We start from the raw sequence: 18,307 nt of genomic DNA, 5'->3' as shown, positions 1-18,307 counted from the left end.
ATTGAACGTGTAGTGTAATTCTTGGGCTTGACATTAGCATGTCATTGGAATAGTTGGACATATATTATTTAGGATCTTTGAATATTTTCATATTTCTGAAAGCAAGGCCCAGTTAGCTATTTGCATAAATAATGAATTCCTTTCTGAATAGATTTTTCTTACTCTAGTTGATGTGCAAAAATGAAATTTAAAAGATTCCTGTTCATATTTGTATTTTTGGTTTTCCCCATCTTGCCTGCCTTTGTCCTTTTAATTTTTGGTTAAATAGATGTGAATACTTGAAGTTAGTAAGTTGCCTTCACAACTTATTTTTACATCTTATGAAACTGTTTTCTACATGATTATATAAACATTACAGTTACGTTTTATCCATGAAAATCTCACCAGGATCTATTAAAGTTTCCTTTTTTTAATAACTATTCTCTAATTTTTTTTTTAACTCTTCAAAAATCAGGATGACGACTCATTTAATTTGCATAACAGCAATAGTACTCACCAAGAAAGGGATATAAACCGAAACTTCGATGAAAATGAAATTCCACAAGAGAATGGCAATGCCTCAGTAATTTCCCAACAGATCATTCGGTCTTCAACCTTCCCGCAGACTGATGTTCTTTCTAGTTCACTTGAAGCAGAACACAGGTCGGTGTTTTTACTTTTTTCTCTACCCAAAATTTTGATTTTACATGGAAAATTGATTTTTTTTTTTAACAACTTCATTGAAATATAATTTATATGCACTCTTAATTTTTTTACTCAGTTCATTAATTTTGGGTATATTTGAAGTTGTGTAGCTGTCACCTCAGTCTAATTTCAGAACATTTCTTTCACTCCATAAAGAAACCCCATGCTCATTTACAGTTACTCCTCATTGTTACTCTCTTTCCTGAGTAACCACCAGTCTACTTTCAGTAATACTTTCAAGGTTCATCCATATTGTAATGTGTTTCTCTGAAAATTGAGTGCTATTTATTTTCCATGGCTTCAGATTTTCTGTACATCTCTTGGGCGGGGAGCGGAGGGGAGGGCTGTGGGATATGTTTTCGGACCTGGGATTGAACCCAGCCCACAATAGTGAAAGTGTTAGTCCTAACCACTAGACCACTAGGGACCTCCCTGTAAACTTTCTTAAGTTACATACATATTTAAGTACTCATGTTGCTTGATTTAAAAAGTTAGGTATCAGTGATACAGTTCTCATGGATGACTTTTTTTGTTCAAATGTGTAAATTAAAATTTAAAATGAAATAATTTGGCATATATATTACTAGTTATTACCAAGTTTCAGTATACCATCAAAATATTGAGGATAGTTTCAACATCAGAGAGGTAATTGTTACCTTGTCTAAGCACCAAATGAATTAATAGAAATCAGTGCCAGAAAATTTCAAAGGAATTTGGGGTTAGATAGCATTATGGCTTGAGTACCAGTTAGAAAGTTTTAATTGGGACCTAAATTAAATCTTAAAGGCTGAGACAATACAGGCAAGGGTACTGGGTAGTCATTTTTAAATGGGGGTATGAAAGGATGTTTAGAATAGAATACATGCATGGTTTGTTTTAGGGGTGATGTATAGCATAACTTGACAAGAGTGTGGAGTCCTAAATGAAGTTAGAGATACATTGCAAAGACAGGGTCTTAGAGATCTAGTCAAACTCTTTGAATGCTTTAGATGAAGAAGGAGCTCTGTCTTATATCTAGTTTTTGATAGAGTAGGATTTGTGACCCAGGTCTTCCACTTCTAGTGCTGTGCTTTTTCTAGTGTAAGGAATTTGAATTTGTGGTCATTGTGTGCTACGGAGTTTGCTCTTTTAGGAATTGGGAAGCTGTTGAAAATATTTGGCAGAGGATGGTAATTGTGAAAGTGGTATTAGAGTGATTTGATAATAGTTTGAAAGAGAAGGAGAAGAAATGCTAATGAAAAGGGACAGTGCAGATCACTGTTATGATCTGTTCCTAATTGTGGGTTTAGTCCAGAGGCCACAGAGTTTGGTGCAGTGTATATTAACTTGGGAGGCAGAAAACCAGAATTCTGCTGCTTTGCTATCAAGTAGGCAAAATTTTTTACTTACATGATCATGGTTCTTGATCTGTAAAATGTGGGTATAGTGTGGTATTCAGTTGCCAAGTCATGTCCGAGTTCGCAACCCCATGGACTGCAGCACTCTAGGCTTCCTTGTCCTTCACTGTCTCCTGGAGTTTGCTCAAACTCAGGTCCATTGAGTCAATGATGCCATCCAACCATCTCATCGTCTGGTGCCCCCTACTCCTGCTTTCACTCTTTCCCAGCATCAGGCAGGGTCTTTTCTAACGAGTTGGCTGTTCGCATCAGGTAGCCAAAGTATTAGAACTTTAGCAGTAGTCCTTCCAATGAGTATTCAGGGTTGATTTCCTTTAAGATTGACTGGCTTGATCTCCTTGTTGTCCAAGGGACTCTCAAGAACTTTATCTAGCACCACAATTTGAAGGCATCGATTCTTTGCCACTCTGCCTTTATGGTCCAGCTCTCAAATCCATGCATGACTACCGGAAAGACCATAATCTTGACTATATGGACCTTATCAGCAAAGTGATGTCTTTGCTTTTTACTGTACTATCTAGGTTTGTCATAGCTTTCCTGCCAAGAAGCTATTGTCTTTTAATTTTATGGCTGCAGTCACCATCCACAGTTATCTTATAGCCCAAGAAGAGGAAATCTGTTATTGCTTCCACCTTTTCCCCTTCTATTTACCATGAAGTGATGGGACCAGATGCCACGATCTTAATTCTTGTAATACTGAGTTTTAAGCCTGCTTTTTCACTCTCCTTTACCCTCATCAAGAGGTTCTTTAGTTCTTCTTTGCTTTCTGCCATTAGACTGGTATCATTCGCATATCTGCCATTAGACTGGTATCATTCGCATATCTGAGGTTGTTGCTGTTTCTCCTGGCAGTCTTGATTCTAGCTTGTAACTCGTCCAGCCTGCCATTTCGCATGATGTTCTCTGTGTATAAGTTAAATAAACAGGATGACGATAAACAGCCTTGTTGTACTCCTTTCCTAATCCTGAACCAGTCAGTTGTTCCATAAAAAGGTTCTAACTGTTGCTTCTTGACCTGCATACAGGTTTCTCAAGAAACAGGTAAGATGGTCTGGTATTCCCATCTCTTTTAAGAGTTTTCTACAGTTTGTGATGCTTCACATAGTCAAAGGCTTTAGGTGAAATTATGGGTATATTACAAGTCTCTGAGCACTGATTTTTTATGAGATTGTTTGACAGTATGTAAAGATCTACAGAGTGTCAATTTGTGACAGGTTCAGTTTGAAAAATGAGTTAGGTATAAAAAGGAGTAACAAGTGCTTAAGGGATGTAATTATTAAAAAAAAAAAAAACAGAAGTAGAAAACCTAATGAATAGCTAAGAACATGATGAACTGTAGTGGCCCTAAAGAAAACAGGGAGGTGTATTGCTTCTACTTTTAGTATAAGAATTTAGCAAATTTTCTTCAGTTTTTAGCCTAAAGAACCTTTTGCAGGTTTCCAGCCTTAAAGAACCTCTTACACCTAAGATAAAGTAATTAGGCATTTCATTCTGATCTTATTATTTAAAACAGTTTATTGGGCATAATCTTACCTATTCATTTTCAGAAAGATAGTTAAAGCATAAACCTTAACATCTTTTGTGTGGACTTTGTATAATGGATCATGTTTTCTTGCGCATAATATAAAAGGACTTAATTTGGGTGAAATTCTAAATTAAATTTATTCATTTCCATCCCTTTCCAGATTGTTAAAGGAGATGGGTTGGCAAGAAGACAGTGAAAATGATGAAACATGTGCACCCTTAACTGAGGATGAAATGAGAGAATTCCAAGTTATTAGTGAACAGGTAAGAAGAACTGAATCATGTAAGCTCACTTTAAAAATAGCCCTTCCTTAATCAGAACAACATATAACTAAGCATTTTTAAGGGGTAAGATAGTTTTATTTAGGGATTTGTTGAGCATCACATTATAGGTCAGATTTGCCTTTGTTTTAAGTAGGTCTTCAAGGCCGATTTCTTTAAATCCATGGATTTGCAGTACTTAGAAATTAGTGTAAAGAATGTGTCTGATTTATCATTTTCCAGGCATTTAAAAAATGACTTGATGATAAGTAGAAAACAACAGTAGCTTTCTCAAATGTAATTTCACTTTTATCCTTTTCTTGGCACAGGAATTTTGATGTCCTATAACATCTTACATATATTTTAATGTCTGCATAGTTGCTTTTTTGAAAGAGTTGTTGTTTAGTTGCTAAGTCATGTCCGACTCTTGACCCAGTGAACTATAGCCGTTCTGGCTCCTCTGTCCATGGGATTTCCCAGGCAATAATATAGGAGTGGGTTCCCATTTCCTTCTCCAGGTCATCTTCCCAACCCAGGGATCAAACCTGATCTGCTATATTGCCAGGTGAATTCTGTACCACTGAGCCACCAGGGAGTGTTTCTTAGAAGATGTATGGTAGAGTTGAGGGAAATCTCAGGGAGTTTTTCAAATTTTTTTTCAAATCCATTGTACTTTTTGAAAATAGTTCTGGTCATACAGAAGTGATTTTTAAGTAGTATTAATGTTAATAATCTTCCAAACACTTTTCACATGCTTTGAATGAAATTTTTGAGGAAATTAGTTATATTAGTAGATTCATCATCCTAAAAAAAATTTGTGCCAAAATGCAAATAGCATAAAATTTACCATTTAGATCATTTTTAAGCATACAATTCTGTGGCATTTAGCTACATTCACATTGTTATGCAGACATTACCACCACTCACCTCCAGAGCTCTTTTCATTTTGTAAAATTGAACATCTGTACCTATTAAACCATAACTATTCCTTGTTGCTCCCAACCCTTGGAAACAACCACTCTGCTTTCTGTCTCTATGAATTTGACTGCCTTAGCCCCTTATGTAAGCGAAATCATGCAGTATTTGTCCTTTTGTGACTGGCTTATTTCACTTAGCAGAATGTCTTCAGGGTTCATCCATGTTGTAGCATGGGTCAATCAGAATATCTTTTTTCAGAGACACAATAATCCATTATATGTGTATGTACCACATTTTGTTTATCCATTCGTCCATTGATGGACACTTGGGGTGCTTCCACCTTTTGGCTGTTGTAAATAATGCTGTGTGAATATGGGTGTATAGATATCTATCTACATGGCTACAGGTTGATAAGTAGTGTCTCTCTCTCTCTCTCTCTCTCTCTCCCCACACACACACACCCCCCCACCCACCCCCAAAACATTAGAATATGTATGTGTATATATATAAATGGTTTGGTATGCTGTAAATGCAGCTCTCCCGAGAGTAGTGATTTATTCCTAGGAAATATTTTGTTATATTGGTTTGATCTATAATTACCTATATAGCTAGTTTTTCAGAAATGATACCATAATCTTTGGAGTTCTATTTACCTTTACTGTGTTCTTGGTTACATTTAATTACTAGAGGATTCTTAGTTGTAGTAACTCTGGGAGGATAATTTATTTATTCAGTTTATTTTTGTTGATATTTTAGTTACAGAAGAATGGTCTGAGGAAAAATGGCATTTTGAAAAATGGCCTGATCTGTGACTTCAAGTTTGGACCCTGGAAAAACAGCACTTTCAAACCCACTATTGAGAATGATGACACAGAGACAAGCAGCAGTGACACATCAGATGACGACGACGTGTGAAGGGTTTCCTGACAGCTTTAGAAATTTTAGTGTGATACATCTCTCATACAGTTTGGGGTGAATTGTAAAAATGAAGAACTATAATTTATGTAGTAAAATACCCCATTAGAAGATGATTTTTTGGGGGACTTCAATATGAAGAAAACCAAGAATGTTGTGTTGGGCTGTGTTGAACATTATTTCTTTGTAAATGAATGTTGTAGAAATGAGGACTTTGGTTGATCCAACATTGACTTTCTTCATCACTGCAGCATTTCTCTGACTAGCAATGTGACGATGTAACAAATGAGAGTTTCTCATTTAATAATAAAAAAATCGTGTAATGTTTTGCAAAGCTTCTGTCTTAAAATGTCCAGGTCTTAAGAAAAAAGGCAGCTTACACTGTTCTGCTTGCAGAGTCATATCTTTTCGTACAATGGAAATCCTCAAGTCCACTTTGTGTGGCGCTGTCCTCAGCCTTCCCCCCCTCCAAAAAAGGACAATGTAGCATGTTGGCTAAAACTGGAGCAAAGTGCACTAAAACGTTAATTTCCTGAACTCAACTGTTGTGCTAGTCACGTTTTAAAACATAAATTGCTCTTTAGCCATTTGTAGTTCAGTAAATATAACAGGAAAGACTTGCCACACTTTCTTCCAAATTTAAGGAGGTGATTTTCAAGAGCTTTATTTGGGTATGTTGTAAGACCAGGATTTTCAGAGTTGATGGAAAAGAGTCTGTGGGAAAACTTATTTTGATAAATTATTACACATGCAGAAAACTGATCACATTGACTGGATCTGTCCACATGGAAAATAAACTGGATTTTCAGAATATTGTCGTTCTCTGTAGTGTTCAAGATATTGGTCTCTGAACACATTGTGGTTTATTCGCTTTTTAAAACAAAGTTATACTTTATTTATTTCTTTATGGTGATTACTTTTGAGTTTAGAAAAAGAAAACTACTTAAAATAGCCCTTTTATTATCAACTGCTTAACAAGTTTATTAAATGAATGAATGGTTAAAAAAAAACAAACACTATTTTTCATTTGCACATTAATTATAGAATTTTCTCTTTACTGCTCACTGTAAGAGTAATTTTGTTCTCTTTTTTTAGTATTTTTGATTGTTCTGATTTTGTTTACCCACATTTGCTTTTAGCTTCTTCCATCCTGTTTCCATGTTTAAATATATTCTGATTGTAAAGAGCATAATCTTAAAGCAAAAATGTTTAACATCCTCAAGATGTTTTCTCAGAAAGCTGCAGTGTTTTTGCTGTTTTCCATTTTAGAAATCCTATGCAGGATCCCCAGCTTTCACCAGAAGCCAGATTTTTTGGTCCACATTGAGACTGCTGGTGATGGGGAAATTGAAACAAAACACAAGTTTCACCCCCACAGAACTTCTGAGGATGGATTAAAGTGGATATTAGTATTAAATATATCTTAAAATTTGTCTTTTATAATAGGCTTTTATTATATAATATGCCATAAATCAGTCTAATCACTTAAAGTGAACGGAAGCATTAGCCACAGTGAAACTGAAACAAAGCTTCGTCAGTATCTAATGTTTTTGGAACCCTTAGATTGCACTGTTTGGTTTATGGCTTAATAAAATTTATCAGATGCAAGTTGTATTTGCTAACACAAGCTCGAAGGGATCTGAAAAATGTGGTTTATGTTTGAAATTTATTGTTTTCTAAATAGCTTTTTGAAAAGATTCTATAATTTTCAATTTTTTGTCGTTTTCTGCTTTCAGATAATTTTGCCTTAAGTCTCATTTTTCAGCAGTTACTGTTTATTGTGTATTCACATATTGTGATATTGAATGTTTCCATTGTGGTAAGATACAATGGTATGGTTATTCTGTGTATTTAATGATAGCATTAACCAGTTTGGCTACTGAGTAGATGGAGCCATATGGATGTATTTTATTTTGATAGAATGTTTAAAGCATAGCATGATTTAAACTTGCTCTTGAAATATGGGCAGCTGGTAGAGTTTGGACTATGTTGTTTGAAAGGGAACCAGTGAGTATTGTGGAAACTAGTTAAATTGTACATCTAGTGTGAAATTGTCAAACCCAGGACATGGAGGCCTGGGAGGGGAAGTTACTGCTTTTAATTGCTTCAAACTGTTTCTCTGTGGTAAGTTCTTTTTTACAACCACTTTATTGTGGTATAAATTGGCATAAACTACATATTTAAAGCATATAGTTTATCTTTGCCTTGTGGAAACCATTGCTGGAGTCAGGGTAGTGAATGTATATGTCACGCTGAGAAGTTTTATGTTTCCTCCATTGTAATCTTCCCCTTTTACTACTACTACTACCCCGTCTTCCCAGCCTTTTTTTAATGAGCAAAATTCTTACGGTAATGGATTTTAAATAGCATTTCCAAAACTATATCTTGTCTTATATTCAGGATTAGGGTAACATTTCCATAAATACATTTTTATTAAAGTTGAAATGAATATAGAAATGTTGAGCTAAAAAAAAATCAGATTTGAAAGCATCAGGTATACCTTATTAAAATTCAGTATGTTGAAGGGCTTGGTATCTATAAACATTTCAAATTTCTTGGCTAGTGTTTGTACTGTTGTTAGAATAAGATTACATAAGCATTTTAAACTTACTTAGGGATAAGTTTAAATACTAATGTCCTAAATGTTGTAATGTCACTCAGTCGTGTCCGACTCTTTGCGACCCCATGAACCACAACACGCCAGGCTTCCCTGTCCATCACCAACTCCCGGAGCCCACCCAAACCCATGTCCATTGAGTCAGTGATGTCATCCAACCATCTCATCCTCTGTCGTCCCCTTCTCCTGCCTTCAGTCTTTCCCAACATCAGGGTCTTTCCAAATGAGTCAGCTCTTCACATCAGATTGCCAAAATATTGGAGTTTCAGCTTCAACATCACTTCTTCTAATGAACACCCGGGCCTGATTTCCTTTAGGGTGGACTGGTTGGCTCTTCTTGCAGTCCAAGGGACTCTCAAGAGTCTTCTCCAACACCACAGGTCAGAAGCATCAATTCTTTGGCACTCAGCTTTCTTTATAGTCCAACTCTCACATCCATACATGACCACTGGAAAAACCATAGCCTTGACTAGACAGACCTTTGTTGGCAAAGTAATGTCTCTGCTTTTTAATATGCTGTCTAGGTTGGTCATAACTTTTCCTTCCAAGGGGTAAGCATCTTAATTTCATGGCTGCAGTCACCATCTGCAGTGATTTTGGAGCCCCCAAAAATAAAGTCTGACACTGTTGGCACTGTTTCCCCATCTGTTTCCCATGAAGTGATGGGACCAGATGCCATGATCTTCGTTTTCTGAATGTTGAGCTTTAAGCCAATTTTTTCACTCTCTTTCACTTTCATCAAGAGGCTCTTTAGTTCTTCACTTTCTGCCATAAGGGTGGTGTCATCGGCGTATCTGAGATTATTGATATTTCTCCCTGCAATCTTGATTCCAGCTTGTGCTTCGTCCAGCCCAGTGTTTCTGTACTAATGATGTACTCTGCATATGAGTTAAATAGGCAGGGTGACAATATACAGCCTTGACGTACTCCTTTTCCTATTTGGAACCAGTGTGTGGTTCCATGTCCATTTCTCACTGTTGCTTCCTGACCTGCATACAGGTTTCTCAAGAGGCAGGTCAGGTGGTCTGGTATTCCTGTCTCTTGAAGAATTTTCCACAGTTTATTGTGATCCACACAGTCAAAGGCTTTGGCATAGACAATAAAGCAGAAGTGGACGTTTTTCTGGAACTCTCTTGCTTTTTTGATGATCCAGTGGATGTTGGCAATTTGAATCCTGGTTCCTCTGCCTTTTCTAAAATCACCTTGAACATCTGGAAATTCATGGTTCACATATTGCCGAAGCCAGGCTCGGAGAATTTTGAGTATTACTTCACTAGCGTGTGAGATGAGTGCGATTGTGCGATAGTTTGAGCATTCTTTGGCATTACCTTTCTTTGGGATTGGAATGAAAACTGACATTTTCCAGTCCTGTGGCCACTGCTGAGTTTTCCAGATTGCTGGCAAATTGAGTGCAGCACCTTCACAGCATCATCTTTCAGGATTTGAAATAGCTCAACTGGAATTCCATCACCTCCACTAGCTTTGTTTGAAGTGATACTTCCTAAGGCCCACTTGACTTCACATTCCAGGATGTCTGGCTCTAGATGAGTGGTCACACCACTGCCATTATCTGGGTCGTGAAGATCTTTTTTGTATAGTTCTTCTGTGTATTCTTGCCACTTAATATCTAATGCTTCTGTTAGGTCCATACCATTTCTGTCCTTTATTGAGCCCATCTTTGCATGAAATGTTCCCTTGGTATCTTTAATTTTCTTGAAGAGATCTCTCAGTTCAGTTCAGTTCAGTTCAGTCGCTCAGTCATGTCTGACTCTTTGCGACCCCATGAATCGCAGCATGCCAGGCCTCCCTGTCCATCACCAACTCCCGGAGTCACCCAGACTCATGTCCATCGAGTCAGTGATGCCATCCAGCCATCTCATCCTCTGTTGTCCCCTTCTCCTCCTGCCCGCAATCCCTCCCAGCATCAGAGTCTTTTCCAATGAGTCAACTCTTCGCATGATGTGGCTAAAGTATTGGAGCTTCAGCTTTAGCATTCCTTCCAAAGAAATCCCAGGGTTGATCTCCTTCAGAATGGACTGGTTGGATCTCCTTGCGGTCCAAGGGACTCTCAAGAGTCTTCTCCAACACCACAGTTCAAAAGCATCAATTCTTCGGCACTCAGCCTTCTTCACAGTCCAACTCTCACGTCCATACATGACCACAGGAAAAACCATAGCCTTGACTAGACGAACTTTGTTGGCAAAGTAATGTGTCTGCTTTTGAATATGCTATCTAGGTTGGTCATAATTTTCCTTCCAAGGAGTAAGCGTCTTTTAATTTTATGGCTGCAGTCACCATTTGCAGTGATTTTGGAGCCCAGAAAAATAAAGTCTGACACTGTTGCCACTGTTTCCCCATCTATTTCCCATGAAGTGATGGGGCCAGATGCCATGATCTTTGTTTTCTGATTGTTGAGCTTTAAGCCAACTTTTTCACTCTCCACTTTGACTTTCATCAAGAGGTTTTTTAAGTTCCTCTTCACTTTCTGCCATAAGGGTGGTGTCATCTGCATATCTGAAGTTATTGATATTTCTCCCGGCAATCTTGATTCCAGATTGTGCTTCTTCCAGTCCAGCGTTTCTCATGATGTACTCTGCATATAAGTTAAATAAGCAGGGTGACAATATACAGCCTTGACATACTCCTTTTCCTCTTTGGAACCAGTTTGTTGTTCCATGTCCAGTTCTAAGTGTTGCTTCCTGACCTGCATACAAATTTCTCAAGAGGCAGATGAGGTGGTCTGGTATTCCCATTTCTTGAAGAATTTTCCACAGTTTATTGTGATCCACACAGTCAAAGGCTTTGGCATAGTCAATAAAGCAGAAATAGATGTTTTTCTGGAACTCTCTTGCTTTTTCCATGATCCAGCAGATGTTGGCAGTTTGATCTCGGGTTGCTCTGCCTTTTCTAAAACCAGCTTGAACATCAGGAAGTTCACGGTTCACATATTGCTGAAGCCTGGCTTGTAGAATTTTGAACATTACTTTACTAGTGTGTGAGATGAGTGCAATTGTGCAGTAGTTTGATATCTCTAGTCTTTGCTGGTCTGTTGTTTTCCTCTATTTCTTTGCATTGATTTTGAGGAAGGCTTTCTTATCTGTCCTTGCTATTCTTTGGAACTCTGCATTCAAATGGGTATATCTTTTCCTCCTTAGCTTTTTGCTTCCCTTTTCACAGCTATTTGTAAGGCCTCCTCAGACAGCCATTTTGGTTTTTTGCATTTCTTTTTCTTGAGGATGGTCTTGATCCTGTCTCCTGTACAGTGTCATGAACCTCTGTCCATAGTTCTTCAGGCACTCTGTCTATCAGATCTAGGCCCTTAAATCTATTTCTGACTTCCACTGTATAATCATAAGGAATTTGATTTATCCTTTATGATTATACAGTGGAAGTGTATATTACTGACTCCCAAAACATAACTAACCTTGACCTGACTTCAGATTCTACCTAAATGATTCATAATCTGTTACTCTAAAACTTTGTAAAAGATGTTTTATTAAATGTGTTTTATTAGAATTCAGCTACCTGGATTAGAAAAGGTACTTGTGAAATTTTTCCTTAAAGTGAGGTTTTTATTTTGCCATATAAATTTAGGAATATATTGCCTCTGCTGCTAAGTTGCCTCAGTCATGTCCAACTCTTTGCAGCCCTATGGACTGTAGCCTGTCAGGCTCCTTTGTCCATGGGATTCTCCAGGCAAGAATACTGGAGTGGGTTGCCATGCCCTCCTCCAGGGGATCTTCCCGATTGGATTGAACCTGCGTCTCTCTATGTCTCCTGCATTGGCAGGCAGGTTATGACCACTTGCACCACCTGCCCATGCGATTCTCCCGGCAAGAATACTGGTTACCATGCCCTCCTTCAGGGGCTCTTCCTGACCAGATTGAACCCACGTCTGTTATGTCTCCTGCATTGGCAGGCGGGTTCTTTACCATTCGCGCCACCTGGGAAGGCCTAGGGATATATTGCTAGGTTTTTAAATAAGAATATCACTAATTGTGAGAGGTGGGTATTATGACTTTTTCTTTTGAAAACAGTTACATTTCTGGAGGTTGTAATCATTACTTGGCTCTTCAGGAGTGAGTGAGCAGGACATTTCAAGCAATAGCAAAATCCATTAAAGTCTCCGAGGGCTGTAAAGAAGTTTCCATTATTCTATTTTGCCACTTAATGTAAATTTGCCTTAGGGCTGAATGCTAGAATTTGGAAAAATGATGGGTCTCCCAAGAGAACTTTTGATTATTTTAGTAGATAATTTTGTTTGCTGACACATGGACCCAAAGTGTTACTACTTAAGGGCTTGAGAATATGTATAATTCACTTATCTACTTTAAAAGGTTTTCTAATTGAAATTCTGTCCTTATGAGATATAAAGTGCAGTTAATCACTACTTGTGCAGTTCATCACTTGCTGACATTTAATTTATCCTGTAGATTTCACTCTACCTATCCATTTATAATCTTTGTTTTGTAGAAACCTAATCTGAAACAAATTTATAATGTTAAATCATGTTAGAAGGACATTACTGTAGCATGTTTAATGGCAGCAGTGTCCCAACCCTTGGGTATACATAAGACCCCCTGTAGTAGTAGTTCTCAAATTTGTCTACACATTAGTGTTACTAGAGAACTTTAAAAAAAAAAAGATCCTAATGTATTGACATGCAGTATGGTAGAGTAGTCACACTTGGATTTGAATCCTGGCTTTCCTCTTTATGTGAGCTTTCATCTTAATCCAGATAGTTAACTTCTTGAGATGTTAATATCTCTTCTGTAGCATTACCGTAAGGATGAAGAGAATCACTAACACCTAGTGTAAATCCTGGGCACACAGTAGGTGTTCATGAATTTTAGCTGTTAATCACTGCTGTTAATACCATGTAATTCAACAGGAACTCCCAGTAGCATGTAGTTCAGTCGCTCAGTCGTGTCCAACTCGGCAATCCTGTGGGCTGCGGCATGCAGGGCTTCCCTGTCCATCACCAAACCCCCAGAACTTGCTCAAACTCTTGTCCATCGAGGCGGTGATGCCATCCAACCATCTCATCCTCTCTCGTCCCCTTCTCCTACCTTCAATATTTCCCAGCATCAGGGTCTTTTCCAATGAGTAAGTTCTTCACATCAGGTAGCCAAAGTATTGGGAGTTTCAAGTTCAGCCTCAGTCCTTCCAGTGAATATTCAGGACTGATTTCCTTTAGGATTGACTGGTTGGATCCCCTTGCAGTCCAAGGGACTCTCAAGAGTCTTTCCAACACCACAGTTCAAAAGCATCAATTCTTCAGCGCTCAGCTTTCTTTATAGTCCAACTCTCACATCCGTACATAACTACTGGAAAAACCATAGCTTTGACTAGACAGACTTGTTGGCAAAGTAATGTCTCTGCTTTTTAATCTGCTGTCTAGGTTGGTCATAGCTTTGCTTCCAAGGACCAAGCATCTTTTAATTTCATGGCTGCAGTCACCATCTGCAGTGATTTTGAAGCATGTAGTACATATTTTTAAAAGTTACATGTTAGATTAAACAGAAACTATTCTAAGTGGTTATATGTGGTGTAAAACAACTGGTTGAGTTCTTACTAAACTGACTTCTTTTCCACTTCATTTATTTGACATTATACTCAGTTATGAACTAAACTTGATTTTTTTTTTTCACTCTAAGGAGAAGTTTACCAGTTTTCTGAAATGCAGTCATTAAACTTTAGTGGTAAATCATATTCTTGTCAACTAATTACAAAGGTGGGCTTCAGTATTTTCAAATTTTTAAAAATAAAATTGCATTTAATAGTGCCATTTTTTGTAGAAATAATTTTAAGCTGGAGTTTATTTCTCTCAAGGTTTTATCCTTTTTCTAGGATGCTAAAGATGATCAGAGATAATGTGGAGAATTTTGATGAGAGGAATATGACTTTTTAAAAGCTGTTTACCCTTAAATGGACATTAGATCATGGGACAAGCTTACTAGGTCTGGGTCACAAGAAAATTAAGATTATAGGTATCAACTTTTAAGAAGTTTATGATTTTGTAATATTTAAAAATTTTTTGTTGGAGTGTAGTTGATTTACAGTGTCTTTCTGCTGAATAGCAAAGTGAATCAGTTACACATATATCCACTTTTTTTTAGATTCTATTCCCATATACGTCATTACAGAGCCTTGAGTAGAGTACCCTGTGCTACACAATAGGTTCTAATTATGTATTTTATTATAGTGTTGTGTATATATCAATCCCAACCTTCCAATTTATCCTTCCCAACTCTCCTGCCTTCCCCCTTGGTAACCATAAATTTGCTTTCTACATCTGTGACTTTCTGGTTTGTAAATAGGTTCATTTGTACCATTTTCTTAGATTCCACATACAAGCGATATATTTCTTTTCTTTGCACTCAGTATGACAATCTCTAGGTCCATCCATGTCACTGCAAATGCCATTATTTCATTCTCTTTTTTATGAGTAATATTCCATTGTATGTGTATGTATATATCTAGATATCTATATATTTAGATCTATATCTAAATATATAGATATCTATCTAGATTGAGGACAGGAAGAGAAGGGCCAACAGGATGAGATAATTAGATGGCATCATTGACACAACGAACATGAATCAGAGCAAACTATGGGAGTTCATGAAGGATAGGGAAGCCTGGTGTGCTGCAGTCCATGGGGTTGCAAAGAGTTGGACATGACATAGCAACTAAGCAGCAACACACACACAATGGAGTGGACACACACAGACACATACACACACAGACACGCACACGCAGTCTGGTTCCAGTCTCTTAGAGTATCTTCCTGAATCTGGTTCTCCTACAGGCAGATTCTTTATTGTCTGGGCTACAGGGAAGACCTATGTATATGTATTTACCATATTTTTTTAATCCATTCTTTTGCCAGTGGACATTTAGTTTGCTTCCTGGCTATTGTAAATAGTGCTGCAGTGAACATTGGGGTACATGTATCTTTTCGAGTTATGGTATTCTCCAAATATATGTCCACGAGTGGAATTGCTGGATCATATGGTAGCTCTTGTTTTTAGTTTCTTAAGGGACCTCCATACTGTTCTCCATAGTGGCTGTACCGATTGACATTCCCACCAACAGTGTAGTAAGGTTCCCTTGTAATGACATTTTAGATATTAGAGTATTTTTTCAGTAAGGGATTTACTTTTGTTGTTACACCTTTAATGCAGCTTTAACATGGTTTTGTAATGCTCAAAATTCTCCAAGTCAGGCTTCAGCAATACATGAATCATGAACTTCCAGATGTTCAAGCTGGTTTTAGAAAAGGCAGAGGAACCAGAGATCAAATTGCCAACATCCGCTGGATCATGGAAAAAGCAAGAGAGTTCCAGAAAAACATCTATTTCTGCTTTATTGACTATGCCAAAGCCTTTGACTGTGTGGATCATAGTAAATTGTGGAAAATTCTTTTTCTTTTTTCATAATTAATCCATTTTTATTGTAAAAAGAAATATAAGTAAAAAGATCTTAGTTCTTTTTAAATATAAGTCAAAAGTAAGAAATTCATTTTGCTGCTGCTGCTGCTAAGTCGCTTCAGTCGTGTCCGACTCTGTGCGTCCCCATAGATGGCAGCCCACCAGGCTCCCCCGTCCCTGGGATTCTCCAGGCAAGAACACTGGAGTGGGTTCCCATTTCCTTCTCCAGTGTATGAAAGTGAAAAGTGAAAGTGAAGTCGATCAGTCGTGTCCGACTCTTCGTGATCCCATAGATGGCAGCCCACCAGGCTCCTCCGTCCATGGGATTTTCCAGGCAAGAGTACTAGAGTGATGCCATCGCCTTCTTCAGGAAAATTCTGATAGAGATGGGAATACCAGACCACCTGACCTGCCTCTTGAGAAACCTATATGCAGGTCAGGAAGCAACAGTTAGAACTGGACATGGAACAACAGACTGGTTCCAAATAGGAAAAGGAGTACCTCAAGGCTATATATTATCACCCTGCTTATTTAACTTATATGCAGAGTACATCATGAGAAACGTTGGGCTGGAAGAAGCACAAGCTGGAATCAAGACTGCCGGGAGAAATATCAATAACCTCAGATATGCAGATGACACCACCCTTATGGCAGAAAGTGAAGAGGAACTAAAAAGCCTCTTGATGAAAGTGAAAGAGGAGAGTAAAAAAGTTGGCTTAAAGCTCAACATTCAGAAAACTAAGATCATGGCATCTGGTCCCATCACTTCATGGGAAATAGATGGGGAAACAGTGGCAGACTATTTTTTGGGTCTCAAAATCACTACAGATGGTGATTGCAGCAGTGAAATTAAAAGATGCTTACTCCTTGGAAGGAAAGTTATGAACAACCTAGATAGATATTAAAAAGCAGAGACATTACTTTGCCAACAAAGGTCCATCTAGTCAAGGCTATGGTTTATCCAGTGGTCATGTATGGATGTGAGAGTTGGACTATAAAGAAAGCTGAGTGCCAAAGAATTGATGCTTTTGAACTGTGGTGTTGGAGAAGACTCTTGAGAGTCCCTTGGACTGCAAGGAGATCCAACCAGTTCATCTTAAAGGAGATCAGTCCTGGGCGTTCATTGGAAGGACTGATGCTGAGGCTGAAACTCCAATACTTTGGCCACCTGATGTGAAGAACTGACTCATTGGAAAAGACCCTGATGCTGGGAGGGAATGGGGGCAGGAGGAGAAGGGGATGACAAAGGATGCGATGGCTGGATGGCATCACCGACTCGATGGACATGAGTTTGGGTAAACTCCAGGAGTTGGTGATGGACAGGGAGGCCTGGCGTGCTGCGATTCATGGGCTCACAAAGAGTCGGACATGACTAAGTAACTGAACTGAACTGAATGTGGTTTTCTTTAAAGATAGGAGAAATTTGCAAACTAGCAATTAACTGGTGTTTTCCCTGGTGGTTCAGATGGTGAAGAGTCAGTCCATCTGCGATGCAGAAGATCCAGGTTTGATTCCTGGGTTGGGACGATTCCCTGGAGAAGGAAATAGCAACCCACTCCAGTATTCTTTCCTGGAGAGTCTCATGGACAGAGGAGTCTGGTGGGCTATAGTCCACAGGGTTGCAAAGAATCCAACACAACTGACAGACAAAGCACATTTTAAATGCTTCCTTCAGTTAGTCTGGGTACTGAAATAGTAGTAGTTGCTTTATAAGAAGCTGATTTGGTGAGGTGAAAAAGTATTTTATTTGGAGTTAGTACTTTCTCCTCAAAATTGAGCTGAAATGTCCTGACAATGGCACTGATATTTTTTGTGAAGTGAGTTGTAGAGCAGAGAGTCATTTGGTGGAATAGATGAGATAAAACCTGGGTAGTGAGAAGTAAGGCATATAGGGCCCATCTTTATGCCCAAATAGAGATGTAAAGCCTTCATGCCACCCATCAAGATATCTATAATTTCCTTATGGGGCATTTTTTTTTCTAAGTTGGGTGTTGGCAGACTTTCTATAAAATGGCAGATGGTAAATATTTTAGGCCATATAATCTGTTGAAAAAGTGTTAAGTCACTCAGTCATGTCCGACTCTGTGATCCTGTGGAATGTAGCCTGCCAGCCTCTTCTGTCCATGGAATTCTCCAGGGAAGAATATCGGCGTGGGTAGCCATTCGCTTCTCTAGGGGATCTTCTTGACCCAGGGATTCATTCTGTGTCTCCTACATTGTAAGTGGATTCTTTACCATCTGAGCCAACAGGGAAGCCCCATATGGTCTGTGGCAACTACTCAAATTTGCCATTATAGCATGAAAGCAGTCAGAAAATACCTGAATGAATGGATGTGTCCTGTGTTCCAATAAAACTAGCTGTCTAGGGGCAGTAGTTTGCTAGATTGAGGGCAGGAGGAGAAGGGGGTGACAGGATGGGATGGTTGGATGGCATCACTGACTCAATGGATACACGTTTGAGCAAACTTCAGGAGATAGTGAACGACAAGGAATCCATCTGGCGTGCTGCAGTCCTTGGGGTCACAAAGAGTCGGATATGACTTAGTGACTGCACAACA

At 38.4% G+C, this 18,307-nt stretch overlaps 1 protein-coding gene across 6 annotated transcripts in view; it reads left to right on the top strand.

Moving 5' to 3' along the window:
• Positions 1–6,510, top strand: part of GPBP1 (GC-rich promoter binding protein 1) — a 65,716-nt gene extending 59,206 nt beyond the window's left edge. For all 6 annotated transcript variants that reach the window (XM_006055611.4, XM_025270511.2, XM_006055612.4 and 3 more), the window contains 3 exons: positions 455–642; positions 3,767–3,869; positions 5,541–6,510. In XM_006055611.4, the coding sequence (XP_006055673.1) occupies positions 455–642; positions 3,767–3,869; positions 5,541–5,699 (450 nt within the window). In that variant the 3' untranslated portion in view covers positions 5,700–6,510. The remainder of the gene's footprint in view (positions 1–454; positions 643–3,766; positions 3,870–5,540) is intronic.
• Positions 6,511–18,307: the final 11,797 nt, after the last annotated feature.

The sequence above is a fragment of the Bubalus bubalis genome, chromosome 19, assembly GCF_019923935.1.
Source record: "Bubalus bubalis isolate 160015118507 breed Murrah chromosome 19, NDDB_SH_1, whole genome shotgun sequence".
Lineage (NCBI taxonomy): Eukaryota > Metazoa > Chordata > Mammalia > Artiodactyla > Bovidae > Bubalus > Bubalus bubalis.
Note: the sequence above shows the minus strand (reverse complement) of the source record. Positions and strands in the feature narration are given on the sequence as shown.